Source organism: Haliotis rubra, unplaced genomic scaffold, assembly GCF_003918875.1.
Source record: "Haliotis rubra isolate DU_JTF1 unplaced genomic scaffold, ASM391887v1 Scf1434, whole genome shotgun sequence".
Taxonomy (NCBI): Eukaryota; Metazoa; Mollusca; class Gastropoda; order Lepetellida; family Haliotidae; genus Haliotis; species Haliotis rubra.
Window position 1 is genome coordinate 157,488 of NW_025765375.1, and position 15,699 is coordinate 173,186.

The following is a 15,699-nucleotide window of genomic DNA, read 5'->3' on the forward strand; positions in this document are numbered from 1 at the left end:
AAAATGTTAGCTCCGGATACTGAGGGCAAACGATTGTAGCAACCTCCTCAAGTTACTTTGAATAAAGATTGTTTTGAAGTAAGTCGCTTTCGTGTGGAGGTTTTATTGTTGGACACAAACACGGAGCGACAGCAAGGGTCAGTTCACATATTTTGCTTTAGTTCTGCGATCTATCCTTTTAATAAGGTGTTTCAATCAATGAAAGATTTCCTCAATAAGCAATACCAGACGAAGGCCTATATAACCTTCGGTTAACAAAAGCTGAAGAAACCTTGATGACAGTGGAAAATAATTTGTGAAGGCAAGACCCGTTCTCTTGGAACGTGATGTGAAACGTTGCGGAAATAAATAGCTTGACCTTTCACATTGATGATCCCGTTAGTTCCAGTTGTAGAGCAAGAATAGTGACTGTAGTTGTCACAGTAAATTACCTATCGACCAAAAGCGTCTGTTCGCCATAGGCTAATACATGGGCAATTTCTGCTGGCAATTTCATCACAGGTTTCTTTGGTGACCTGCTGATTGTTGGATCAAATATGATATTGAACAGAATACGGCCATAACGTCTTCGTATCATCATGATTGTGGAAATTGCCAATAACCTTAGATAGAAACTGATAGATTTTTATTAACTTCAGCCAGGAACAACATAATACTCTCAGTTTTGCTGCCAAACATTGACGGTGGTCGTTGTTATAAAACTGCATGCTTCATATAAATCCATAGTGCACCATGGCGGTTTGGAGTAAATGCGAATAAAGCCTTTCAATGTTCATAAGAAATCCCTGTTTTAAACAGAGTCGATGGCATATTTCGACTATCACATGAGAATCATATTTTTTAATTACTGTCGATTAGTGCTGATACTTGGTGTTTGTGAAAAGGTGAGCGTAGGACACCGGTCACAAAAACATGCCAAGGCAAGTCAATTGTACACCAAAAGGCACTAGCGAAATGCATAAGACTGTTTGTTGCAGATGCGCCAAAGTTGGAAATATTCTTCAAAGGTTCCCAATAGATCTGTTTGAAGGCTGTAATTAGGCCTGCAACCCGTGATTAAACAACGTTTGAGCAAGGGTCGTATGGCACGCGTTTAACTATTCATTGAAAGAGCACGCTCGCTGGTACTTCAAACGTTGTGAATTGCAGAGACCAAAGGCCGAAGCTGCTGGACCCTACGACGTTGTGGAGACATGAAACACCATCACAGCAGTGGCCGAATCTCTCCGGTGCATGACAATCAAGTACCCTGTAGGACTGAAACCTTCACTCATACATTCCTGTATTTAATGCTACAGTGCTGTTATCATTTGACAAAAGACCAATATACTTTGAATATCGGCCTCAAGCAAATAATCGAAGCATTGATGACGCTGAGTCACTCATTCCAAGATGAACTAGTATTTCCACAGGGTAGAGATAGCAATATCGTCGGTCTCCGTTGCCAACTCTCTGGAGGCAATTAGTCGTCGTAATCTATTGATCACGTGAGCGCTTGCCACCGGTGTTGGTCGACTGTGTTGACATAGAATAAATATTACTAGTAAACTATGTCCGGGGTTAATATTGAATAGGGATGTGGGTCAATGGCAATGTTTGTATTGTGTCCTGTGATGTATATTCCTCGTTGCTTCCATGTCACACATGGTTGTGTTTGATCATGGTGATGGTAGTTCTGTCGTCATTGGAGCTGCTGATTAGTCATATTATACCACCGTTTCTGTCAACTTGTTTGTAGATACGACCCACTGCCTCTCACTCCATTCCAGCGTTTCATGTTCAACGTACTGTAGCTCAAGAAATATTCGGCTGGCGCTCTGTGGAGTGTCAACTCGAATGAAAATTCCTCATGTTGTCTTTTACAACAATGCTTCCTGTTATCGTTTATGCTTTATATTGATCAGTTAGTGAGTTACACTTTGAATATTGACCTAGTGTGATATCAGTGTCACATGACCTTTGGATGCCGATGTGGGAGAGGTTCCATGAACAAAACCGGAACGAGAAAAATCTCTTCTTAACATTCAACATAACATTTGTTTCTTGATGTCTAAATCTTTATGTATTCATTTTTCATGTTTTAGAAAACCAGGTTTGCACATCAATAGCATACAAATAGAACATTTTAGTCTTCAGGAGTATTTCATAAAAATATTTGGTAACTAGGTGACATTTGACAGAACCTACTTTTCAAACACAAAATTTACTAAGTGATAATAGAATACATTTATACATGTAACATGTCATATCTGGGATTACACTTTCTTAGTAAAGTAGAGATTGTAGTATTTTTGTTCTGTTGAGTCCCATCCGGGATTCGAACACTCACCCTCAGAGTCAGGCACCTAATCGTCTAATCAGCTCAGTCTCTGCGGCTTCCACAAAAGTGGAAGTCGGACAACTGGTAGTCTAGACTGCGGACTGTGTGTACCCCTCTGATAAGTGTTAATTGGCACGGCTCCCACGACTGAAAGCTATGATTACACAATGCCATTCAGAAAGTGATCACATGTAATTTATTACCTACGAGGGCGAAAATATCGGGGTTCATATTTTTCATACGATGCCTTAGGGCAAAATATCACTTTGTCATGGTTACGTGACGTCATGAACAAGGCTATGACGTCACGTTACTTCTGTGACGTTGCGTTCTACGTACGGCGACGGCGGGTAGCCAGCCTGTGTTTGAAAGTAGAATTGGGTTTATTTTCCTCAGTTTAACGACTTCGGTAATAAATAGAATATTATATGAGTGCCTATATCATACTATGTTTACTACACTCGTGCCTAAATATCGGTATATCCCTCGCGCTCGCTCGGGATATACCAACATTTAGGCACTCGTGTCGTAAACATAGTATGACATGGGCACTCATAAAATATCTTCTATATATGTTATATTTGGGATTACACTTTCTTAGTAACAAAAGTACCAGAATCTGTTACATTTGACTACTTTCTAAATAGCGCTGTGTAGACATACAATAATACATGTTTAACAAGCAATTAGTGTATAGAGTGTAATATATATTTGGATTCCCTTTGTCCCATCTGGGAGGTAGATCGTCACTGGAATGAAAGAACATTAATAGCGAATCTTTAAATAAGATTTGATGAAAAGTGCCAGGGTTCAATGAAACCCAAAGGGAGCTAACTGGCTATTATAGACTATAACTAAATATGCAGCCTCCATAAATTCAAATGTCGACACCTTTTATAAGTACTGGTCAAGTTGCCATTTACTTTTTCGTTAGATATTATAAATTGTAATGAGTATACACTACTGTAAAAATGCAACAAACAAAAAAAACAATATGAGGAGTGTGCAGTGTCTTGGCTGCTTGTATGCGTGACAAGCTGTGGCGATACACCAAGACAGCAGGACACAACTAATGGAGGCCCTAGGGGATGGTGGGAGGCGGACACTACACAACCACAGACAACTAGTGATGTGTACTGTAGGATCACGAAGAATGACTTTACTGCAATTCTATTGACGTATCCATCCTAATGAGCACCCTAAAAGGCGAGATAGTGTAGCTTCAGAAATAGGATAAAGTAAACATCTCACCGAGGTTTGACTGCCACTTACTTTGCAGAATGTATTTTGCTTGAGGTTTAGACAATGTATACTGGACAAAAATAGTTAGGGATATATGTAAATTTTGAAATTATGAACAATGATCTATTTATTCATTGACATACTGATAAAATATCAATTATAAAAATACCAATATCCCTAACGTATTTTGTCCAGTATACATAACTTTTCAGGATATGTAAGCGTCAAAGAATACTTTCGTTAGTAAATGTACGATGCCAGTCTCGAGGTCGCGACTGTACAAACTCACTTTATGAATTTGTTTTGCTGGTATTGGCTTTGGAGCTGAACTGTGTATTTCATTTGTGTCGCTCCTATCATTAGAATCCGATGTATTTCATATGTGAAAGAAATACGATTATGAATATTGCTTTACACACGTCTCAAGGGAAATATGATTTATTGCTTTTGTCGCATTAGGTTCATCATGTGGGATCATTGTCTGAGTGGTCCTGCTACTGATTGGGGGAGGATGGGACAGTAATGGCGGAAATATGAGAATATCCCGACAGACAGGCAGATCTGTGAATTAATGTTCGATATACTTTAGCTTTGTCCGTTTGTTTTGGAAGTTTGAATAGCATTGTGTGATTATTTTCCTCTGACAAAGATTATTTGCAATTGAGAACCTGCTGGGAATATTGAGCAATAGATTTACTTTAACACATTTATGGAACAGTTAGCCAACAGAAGTACTTCAGTAGGGTTTCAAGCATCAAATACATATCGTTTTAACACAGAATGTGTGTGTGCGCGAAGGTGTGTGTGTGTATGCGCGCGCGAGTGTGTGTGTGTATGTGTGTGTGCTCTATCCGTAGGTGCATAGGTACGTGGGTAGGTAGGTAGATGCATAGGTATGTATGTATGTATGTATGTGTGTGTGTGTGTGTGTGTGTGTGTGTGTGTGTGTGTGTATGTATGTATGTATGTATGTATGTATGTATGTATGTATGTATGTATATAATTTAACTACTGAATACATTGAACTGAAAATACTCATACGACTTCACTGGGTTCACTCACAAAGGAAGTCGGATTGAAAGTAAAAACCTTCTCATATCACATTGGATCTTGTTATTACCAAAAGAACAAGACCATATATAGTATACTCCTGTCATAGGCATTGATCTGCCATTATCCGTCAGCTCGGAACGAATATTCCATAAGTACTTCCTATTTCCATAGCAATATCCTAATTTTCTAATCTCAAATATCTGATTTAAGAAACACATTCCATGTAAAGAAACAATAAGGCATCAGTGGAGATAGGCTATTGTTCCGTTTCGTTTACTTGGAGGATGGGACCCGTGAAGGTCCGGGCTAGAATGAGCCTTCAGTAACCAATGGTTGACATAAGAGGCGACTAACGGGATCGGGTGGTCAGGCTCGCTGGCTTGCTTGACTGACTGACTGACTGGCTGAATTTGGTTGTTCGCCGCTTTAAGCAATATTCCAGCAACATCACGGCGGGGGACACCAGAAATGGGCTTCACGGCTTGATTGACACGTCATCGGTTCCCAATTGCGAAGATCGATGCTCATGCTGTTGATCACTGGATTGTCTTGTCCAGACTCGATTATTCACAGACCGCCGCCATATAGCTGGAAGGTTGCTGAGTGCGGCGTAAACCTAAACTTACTCACTCACTCACTTGGAGGATGCAAAACAAATCCCTTGCAATGTCTTTATTTCAAAATGAATTATTAACCACTTGCATGGCCTTAGTACACTTTGAATGATTATAAAATATAATTAACAACGATTTATCCAGTAGAACCTAATGAGACAAACGAGAAAAAAAGAAACAATCACCTTCGTAGAATACCGAAATGTTAATACATTACAAATGGGCAACTTGTTCTGAGAATTTGCCCATTCTGTTGTTACGTTTCTCGTTAAGATTGCATGACAAACACAACACACACACACCTCAATGCGATACCTGTGTTGGGGATGTGCCGTTTTATTGTGCCTGTGCTCTGATTTGATCTCGGATGGGTTTGTTTTGGTAACGAAATAATATGTTAGATTTATGCATAATATTCCTTGTTTTGCTATTACACTATATGTGGGTATCCAGGTCCGAGACGCTCGGTGGTGTTATGGTGTATGTTCTTAGCAACCTCAGGCAAGGAGGTCAACATAACCTACCTTATGACCTACTTTCAAGAGTGCGTGCACTGACATTACGTGTCAGCTCATAGCAATACTACATCCCTGATGACTGCTGATCGCTTCCAGTGCAATGAATGTGTTGGATCTTTAGCTGAGTTGGCAAGTGCAAGAGACCCCGACTCTTTGTGATCCCGTCTGCTAAGCCTATTCTCATCCTGATAATCTCAACAACGCCTGAGATGATCAGGTGGATTATCGATCCTGAAGCGGCTGCCGTTGTTTAAAGGGATAAACAGACTACATGACGCTCAGCTAGAAATAAGAATATCTTATTGTTTTAGATACCACACTGTATTCAGGTAATAACTTACTGACAAAGAAGTAGGACAGAAAACGTTTTCTATCTGAGGACTGTCTGACTTCCAGAGCAGAAGTCATGGGCCATTATGTATGTCAGTGTGGCATAAAAATTACAAATTACGTGATCGACGTGATCAGTTGTTCCAATCCATTTTTGTTGAGGCGTCTGTAGCTCCGTGGGGGCTGGTCGGAGACTCTGAGTGCGGTGAGACGACATCCCACTTTTAGAGTGTGGAGGCAGATCGGTATGGGACCTCACCTTCCATGCAGTATTTTTATCAAGAGCTCTCTTTATCAATATTGATATTTTAGAAAAGTCATTTCGTTCAACCTGTGTTTTAGAGAGAGGCAGTTTGTAATATTTTACGAATTACGAGGTGTCGGTGCCAACTAAGCGATAAACTTCATCCATCCTCAGTGGACATTTTTTCTCAGAAATGTAATAAAATGACGATTAAAATGTAACCGACGCAACCGTTTCCATGCTTTCCAAGCAAAGTGAACCGAGCGACTCTTGTAATTATTTGTACCCAGTGACACAACCAAACAACCTTAGTGCTGAACCCGTTCATACCTTCTCAGAAACAGGTTAAAGCACATCATCACAAATGGTTCTATTGTATAGCTGAAGATGCTTATCGTGTGTGAAGCGCATCCTCTAAGCTGGACAAAGAATGCACGCATTTGCTGTAAACGATTGGACTTGCATACTCTCGGTGGTGTAGTCCCAGTCTTAATGGCCGTGGCGGGGTATTGATTAAGAAATAAATGGCACATATAATACGTCCAGCTGTTGTGTGACATCCACCCATACAGAGTTCTTGTAACACACGAGTGACACATGGTGAAAATCATCACATTTCCAAAATAGCTGCAAGATTGAAAATCCAAACATTTAAGTAAAAGTTTGTCTAGTTAAGTATACATTTACATCAATGAGTGAAGCATGGCTCAGATCACAATATTTGTACATGTGAAATTTACAGCTGTTGTTGAAAGTGAGGATTTGCGATTTTCGGGAACACTTGGTGTCATCAATGATTTTCGATGATCTGTATATTTTTACCAATATTTTGCTATTTCCGTCCAGTGGAATCTATGTCAGGGGATAATCAAGACTGGACAGTGTGAATGTTTGTAAAGTGAGTAATTCCTAAGCGATTAGTACTTATCAGTTCAGTAGAAACGGCCTGCATAAAAACTTTAGTGAGATTGATGACGTGCCAGAGCTTTTGAAGAAAACTTGACGTAACTAGAAAGTACTCGAAGCAGCGAGAAATTGTTCGAAGCAAAGAGAAAACAATCGAAGCAACGAAATTGTAATTGAATTAAAGAGAAAGAAGTCGAAGGAACGAAAAACGCTCGAAATTTCAAGTTTTCGAGAAAATAATCGAAGTAACAAGAAAATAATTGAAATAAGGAGAAAATACTCCCAAGTATCAACAAAATAATCGAAGCAACGTGATAATATTTTATACATAACAACAAATGTGTCAGCATTAGGTTTTCATACACATGTCCATTCCATATTTCGAAAGCCTTGGCCAGTCACTGTGCTAAAAGTACCGGAAAGACCAATCTCACCAGGAACACTTCAAACGTCATAGATAAAAAAACCAAAACTGACTGGGTATGGTTTTATGCCGCCTTTAGCGATATTCCAGCAATATCACGGCGGGGGACACCAGACATAGGCTACACTCTGTACACTTTGTACCCGTCACATAGGCAAAAACACCGGTAGATGGATACAGATCTTGCACACAAATGCAACATTGACGCTTCAAAAGGACCAACGAGTTTTATTCTGGTTTTCTTATAACACATATGTTCCAGCATTGCAATGTGATTAACATTTATTAGCTCCTTTAGAAATAGCGTTAACTGAGATGTCACCTGCTTAGTACACTAGGTAAACCCATCTTTGTCCAAATGGTGATGGACTCTTGACTTTTATCCGCAGCTCACGGATCCCGACAGCAACCTCCTGGATCCAGAAGACCGGAAGTTGACGGTCCACATAGACTGGATCGACTCCCATCTGCTGGTGCTGCCCAACTACAACAGCCTCGATGACGTCACACGTCTACACAAGCAGCAGATGTGGTGAGTGGTTGACGACGCACACAGGGATCGTACATTACACTTCACACATTTCCATTCACGTAACTCAGTGTTTATTTTGTTACATGGTTTATGTCATCGAGCATTTGTGCGATGTAAAGATTAACTTCCACTTGTTTTTACGCATGTGAGAATAGTCTTCGTCCAGCTGTACATTTATGTCAGAAAATGTTTCAATCGTCTCACAAATCAATCCAGATAAATATCAATATTTAGGTGGGGACATTCTCAGACAACAGGTACCACATTGTATGTTCATCTGGTTTGTATTATTAAACATATATTCATTATATACAACAGATAAAAAGTTTACACTCACTAATGTACATGTAGCCACTTACTTCAGTCAACTGTTCTAAACTAGACATTGCAAAATATTCCATACTGTTTAAAGGCACTGTTTACACATGAACTGATGTCTTGTAAAACAAATTCGTAACGTTGAAAAGATTATTGTCATGAGTTCAATAAATTGGCGAATTCTCAGCAAAACTTTACACCCAAACGCAAATGTTCACATGCACAATATTTGCACATGCTTTCAGCAATTTAATGCATGACCGTCGTGCAATTCATCTTCTTAAGGTTTGCAGTTGGTTCCCCCAAGTTAGTTGAGAAATTCATCTTCGATGTAACCATTGGTAAAGACATAACATATAGTGAGTGGTGTAAGTCTAAACTTTGGATGGGTAGTATATACTGTAAAATACTGTCATGGCAATACGAAACACTCGGGTGTATATTTACGTAATAGCCATTAGTCATTTGTCATAGTACTGAACACCAGAGTATGATTCTGAACACTGAACATTAATTTATCATTTACTGTATCAACGAAGTGCATATTTTCCATTTCCGCGTGAAATATATCTTACATCTTCATGACAATTACAAAACGTTTTGAAATATAAACACATTTTTCTGCTACCACTTACAAATTGCCTTTCAATTGGATGGAAAACTAACGTCAGGAACTTCGATTTTTCATCAGTGCCAAGTATTTTCTGACCCCAGGTTGTCAAAGTGACACTAAAAACACTGATTGTATTATGTTCCCTTTAAGGTCTAACTAGACTAAAGCGTGGCCTGTCGTCTACAGAAATCTCTCATCCAAACATAACCTATAATCACTGAATATTGATGACAATAACCAAAGCCAAACGCCACCATACAGGTCTTAGTTCCGCTTGATATTATCGGCGTAAGCTACAAAATAAATATGTAGAGAATGCAATTCTTCATTCTTCTCGAGTTATGTAGCCAGGCTCAATAAATCTCAAATTTACATTCTAGTCCCTCACACGAGGAACGCTTCGCTATCCCTTTTCTGATGCTTTGATGACTGATGAAGAATAACGTCAGCAGACATTGCAAAATTTACAGAAAATTTGCTTTCCTTTGGGGTCTTTTGAGACCTTTAAACATAGCCCCCTGGGAAGTTCTTATGGCCCTGAAACAAATCTCGGCATTTTATAATATAATGTACACTATATTCCTTTACAAGCAAAACCACCCCCGCCATATAGCTGGAATATTGGTGAGTGCGGCGTAAAACTAAACTCCCTCCCTCTCTCTCTCTCTCTCTCTCTCTCTCTCTCTCTCTCTGACAGAATGATATAACGATTATAAAGTTTATAATAACACCCAAAAATGTTCATTTCAATAATGTTGGCTATGAATTATGAAATTATACTTTTAACATTTCAAAGGTTAGCATTTGTAGAGCTGACTGAAGTATCATGATAGTAATAATTATTGTACAGCAACATTAGTCAAGCACAATGTATAGAAAACACGCCCTGGACCTTGCTACATATGTGAACGCTAATAGCGGCAGGTAATATTTGTCAAAAGAAATGATTAACCACTGCTATAACAATACCATCTCCATATTTGTGAATTAATATTGAATTGTGAGCTTCAGTCTGGGTGTAGCAAACATGTAATACCGGTTGCAACTGTGACACCGAAGTTACTCCATCTTCTGAAGATAAAACCCAGTTGTAATAAATATTTATCACCTTTTCGAAGGAACGTGTTTTTACCGCAGAACTGCGCAGAGATACTGCTAATCCCTGTGCCACGGGCCAAGTCACTTAATATGTAGGCTAATCCCCAGAACATCATAAACATTATACCAGACACGATGTAATTATCTGCGCACAATACGAATGATTTGCTTGCCCCTCGTCTCTCCTTACTAGCCAATATGTTGACATTAACATCTGATATGGCTTATGACCATCAAAGAGAATAAACGAAGCTTTAAATGAACATTTGTTGGCGTATTTACAGGAGAGAGATTATGGCCCTCCAAGCTGAAAATTACGCCCTTGAGAAGCAGTTGTACAGTTACCAGCAGAGCATTGCCAAGACCAACTCCAGGGGAAGATACGATGTCGACCAGCTGAAACCACAGCAGTCAATATGATGGGTACAACAACGTCAATTATAGGATCCAAGATAAAACAGGGATTTGCTCGAGATACACCACGTTCTGTGATACGATTCAACACAAAGCACGTGTTTGATTGAAACGACAGCTTTACCTCTCCATAATCTGAAATACAGCAGTTAACTCTCCATAATCTGAAATACAATAACTCTGTAAGATGGAATGCAACAGTTTTAACTCTTTGTAAGATGGAATAGTTTTAACAGATATGAGTTTTAATCTCTGTAAGATGGAATGCAACAGTTTTAACTCTCTGTAAGATGGAATGCAACAGTTTTAACTCTCTGTAAGATGGAATGCAACAGTTGTAACTCTCTGTAAGATGGAATGCATCAGTTTTAACTCTCTGTAAGATGGAATGCAACAGTTGTAACTCTCTGTAAGATGGAATGCAACAGTTTTAACTCTCTGTAAGATGGAATGCAACAGTTTTAACGTTTTGAAAGATGGAATAAAACAGTTTGAACGCCATGTAAGATGGACCACAGCAATGTTAGTACACAGTAAAAAAAAACTGTTAACGTTCGATAACATAGAAAATATGAGTTATTGCTAGCATATTGGACAACTGGCATGCATGTCCATGTCTGCTTGAAACGCGAATAAAACTGTCAACTTCTGATGAGAGAGAGTATGTTTTGCTTATAGCACTGAGGACAATGTCAGTCTGAAAACGAGAAACAGAAGTTTGACCCTATGTAACTCTGTACAGGAACAGCGTGCATCTAGGATGTTGACAGGAACGGAAGCAGAAACTTCATAATTTTACATGTGAATAGAAAGTGTAAATGATGTTTGCAGGAACGGAAGCAGAAACTTCATAATTTTACATGTGAATAGAAAGTGCAAATGATGTTTACAGGAGCGGAAGTAGACACTTCATAATTTACATGTGAACAAAAAGTGTAAATGATGTTTACAGGACCGGAAGCAGACACTTCATAATTTTACCTGTGAACAGAGAGTGTAAATGAGGTTTACAGGAGTGGAAGTAGACACTTCATAATTTTACATGTGAATAGAAAGTGCAAATGATGTTTACAGGAGTGGAAGTAGACACTTCATAATTTAACATGTGAATAGAAAGTGCAAATGATATTTACAGGAGCGGAAGTAGACACTTCATAATTTTACATGTGAATAGAAAGTGTAATTGATGATTGCAGGAAAGGACACTTCATAATTCTACATGTGAACAAAATTATGTAAATAATGTTTACAGTAAAGGATGGAGACACTCATTATTCTACATGTAAACAAAATTATGTAAATAATGTTTACAGGAACGGAAGGAGAGACTCCTTAATTCTGCATTTGAATAGGAAATGTAAACATGCTTTACAGGAACGGAAGTAGACACTTCATAATTCTGCATGTGAACAGAACGTGTAAATGATGATTACCGAAACTAAAGGTCAACACCACATAACCCCACACAGGAGAAGCGTGTGTCAGTGATGTTTACATTAAGATGGAGCGTTAGCGGTGTCCTTATAGTGAGGATTCCACTCTTATGATAAACATGGTTATAATTTTACCAGCATATGATGTAATTACAAGTCGAGACCCAGTCCTGATTGTGCTGTGTGTGATAGATTAGATACATGACAGTATTTAATGTCTGTACATCAATGACTAGGCCACGAATATGACACTCATTATGACACCCCCCGCAAAGGGCCTATGCTACCATACGTAGGTATTCATCAGCGGGATGCAAGAAACGCGATCATTATTGCTGACTTACCAATTACAACTGTTCATTGTGTGTATCGTGTGAACATTTAGCGAAGGGTGTATGTGGGATTTTCAAAGGTCACGAGATCCATTTAAGAATATGTACATTGATTTGGTTTCATATGTCACCGTTGGATATGTGCAGACACAGCTAGCGTGTGTTGTGTGGTGGTTCCTATGCAGTTTGCCCCATTATCTGTTCGTGAGTGTCATCAAAGTTGTAAATGAAGATCTCCTATCGGAGACCAATACCATTTGTACTGTTCTTATGGTGCTGTAATGGCATTGTCTCAATGACAGACATGCATCACATTATTGTGTCTTGAACAGAGTTTAGCTTGGCGTTTTTCCACTCCTATAATTGTTTTAACTTACCTGTGTGTAGACAATTGGCACGCAGCTCTTGAAGTCTGGTTCTGTTCTAATCGACTTCTTGACTGTGTCAGTAGATGTTTTCAATAGACACATGGTAACGTAATTGTAACAAACTCCCATGAACAGTCCATTGGAACAGTCAACACGACATCATTTACCCTGAAATGCGTGTATAATTCCTACAGAATACGTATTTCAAATGACTTAGACTCAGATCGGATTTCAGAAGCGTTACTTATAACTTCGGAATATCTAAATGGGAAAGGTGACATGTTAATAATCTACAAATCTAACTAGGCGTAGTTGCTTAAAAGTTCTTCGTGTTGAAAACTACATTTAATAACTATCACTTTCAGTTTTCTCCAGATTAATTTTCTAAATATCGTCTCGAACATAGCATCTCATGCCTGTTAGACTGCATATGACATCCATCCGCCAGCGACTTTCAGCTTAAAGCAGCTGAACGCTGACACACATTTCGGTCATTCTACCATATTCTGTCACAACCAGGGGATAACAACAGGTCAGCTTGTTGAAGTTTTCCATATTGTTGGATTTAGAGTATGGGTCGTAGTAGCCCAGGATTAGCTGAATTTTTAATCTTTAAGCTGAAAGCTTACTTCCTTTATCAAGTTGCATCCCCCAGACAAATAACGCGTTGACACGTACAAGTATAAACTAAAATGTCTATGTTAAATAATAGAAGTTACCCCATTCGTGCTTTTCGTTCAAAAGTTCGTGATATCTCTATTGATTCATATGTATGATATGCTGACGTCCTGCATTGAGAATTGCAATGATCAGTTATGCAATTGGTGGATAGTGTAAATGTATTTTGAACTGGCGTTCAATCCACCAGATATGTTTTCCTTAATTGGTGGATAGTGTAATTGCATGCCGAAATACATCTGAATAGGAAACTGGTGTACAATCCACTAGATTTGTTTTTCTTAATAGCCCATTAATAATTGCTAAAAGCCTATTAATTTAAGCTTTTCTCAACTCCATGTTCATTAGGACAACTCTGTATGTCCACCTGTGTAGATTTCCTCTCGTATGTGGCTGTGATGTACAGAATGATTACCGCACTCATGCCTATCAAATACCATTTATCTAACAACGAGTTGTTTCAAAACGTATCTAACGAGCGAAAGCGAAACACCGAGCGCTAAAACAACTGGCATATCACAGACACGAATGCAGTAATCTGTTTCTTACAGACTCTAAACTCATATATTTCGTCGATTCTCATCATCACAGTGGCGCATTATTATAAAGTACAACAGACATTTATGACGCCATCTGACTGCTTACTACTTATAACTAATGTGATACTCCACACTAACGTCCAGTTAATCTATATCATAAAGTAGATGAGACCACAGAAGATGTAATCGCAACATAAAGCCATACATTTTCAACACAGACAAAAAGGTATCAGTACATTGCATTCTGGAAAGTACTTCATCATTGCGCAACTACCCACGGACCAGGATTGATTCCCAAACACATGTTTAATACCAGTTATCTCACAATGGTTTCTCACCCGTAGGCGTGTAAACAATGTTATTCTGGAACTGCATTTAAATTACCGGCTCGAGTATGACTTTGGCGCAGTAGTTCTGTGTAGTATTATGATGTTTTATTGCTCATTGAGGAACATTGTGATAATGTTTTGCCATGTGTTCACGTCCAACCTTTTAGGGTCAAATGGATGTTTTCAATTTTTCATTGTTTGAAAGTTTGTTGCAGTATCGATATTTTTTAATGCATTTTATAATACTCCTTGTGTATAATAGGGTCATACTATGCTATTGTTTTATCTCCCAATTAGCCATTTATGACATCTTTATGTGATACCAGTTTTGTTGATTCGAGCAGGCACATGATGTAATGGTTGTGAATGTGACACAATAAATGTTTCTTTACCTAATTAGCATTTGTTTTTAGTTCCGAATTCTCTATGAAATGAAGGAAAACCAAGTTCTAAGGATAGTCAACTTCTTTATTGCAATGAGTGCGACGTTGCAGTGTAGGTACGTCTCACTCATTGCAATAAAGAAGTTGACAATTCATATAACTTGGTTTTCCTTCATCTTGACAACTTCTAAAATGCCTCTCAAAGATGTTCTCTATGAAACGTTCTCACAGGTCCTTCCATATAAGTGCGACTCCCAGAGCTACAGGGACCAACCCTTACTGCATTGTTCTCTCACAGGGTCCTACCATATTAGTGCGATTCCCAGAGGTACAGGGACCAACCCTTACTGCATTGTTCTCTCACAGGGTCCTACCATATTAGTGCGACTCCCAGAGCTACAGGGACCAACCCTTACTGCATTGTTCTCTCACAGGTCCTACCATATTAGTGCGACTCCCAGAGCTACAGGGACCAACCCTTACTGCATTGTTCTCTCACAGGGTCCTACCATATTAGTGCGACTCCCAGAGCTACAGGGACCAACCCTTACTGCATTGTTCTCTCACAGGTCCTACCATATTAGTGCGACTCCTAGAGCTACAGGGACCAACCCTTACTGCATCGTTCTCTCACAGGTCCTATCCTGGTGACGTTATACACGAGCAGTTCCTTACCGTCCCCGGGCATGAGTTATATTCCACCAGGGCAAGAAACCAATGTTCAACGATTCCCCTAATGTCCCAAAAACATTAATCCCACGGTATATCGCGCTCTTATTCCCAGTAACACTGTAACTGAAAGCTGAAAATTTTTCATCGTCTTGGGTAATGCTGACATAGGTTGAATTCGAGTCAGGCTGATGCACAGAATACGATCTGAACTTGAATCCACAGCACATGACACATATCACGCTTCTAATTGAAATTGCTGCGTCGATATTTCCTTCTTCTAACTGAGAAGAGAAAACCTTTTATAGGCTTGAATGAATGACAGGAATGTGATTGACACTT

General features: G+C 39.0%; 1 protein-coding gene and 1 long non-coding RNA gene across 2 annotated transcripts in view; both read left to right on the forward strand.

Annotated features, from left to right (window-relative positions):
- Positions 1 to 10,827, forward strand: part of LOC124269279 — a 38,781-nt gene extending 27,954 nt beyond the window's left edge. The window contains exons 2-3 of the mRNA XM_046704285.1: positions 8,041 to 8,183; positions 10,497 to 10,827. Of these exons, the coding sequence (XP_046560241.1) occupies positions 8,041 to 8,183; positions 10,497 to 10,632 (279 nt within the window). The 3' untranslated portion in view covers positions 10,633 to 10,827. The remainder of the gene's footprint in view (positions 1 to 8,040; positions 8,184 to 10,496) is intronic.
- A 49-nt stretch (positions 10,828 to 10,876) lies between these two features.
- Positions 10,877 to 14,701, forward strand: LOC124269280. Its single transcript, XR_006896479.1, has 2 exons — positions 10,877 to 11,510; positions 11,632 to 14,701. It is a non-coding gene; the product is annotated as an uncharacterized LOC124269280 (long non-coding RNA).
- Positions 14,702 to 15,699: the final 998 nt, after the last annotated feature.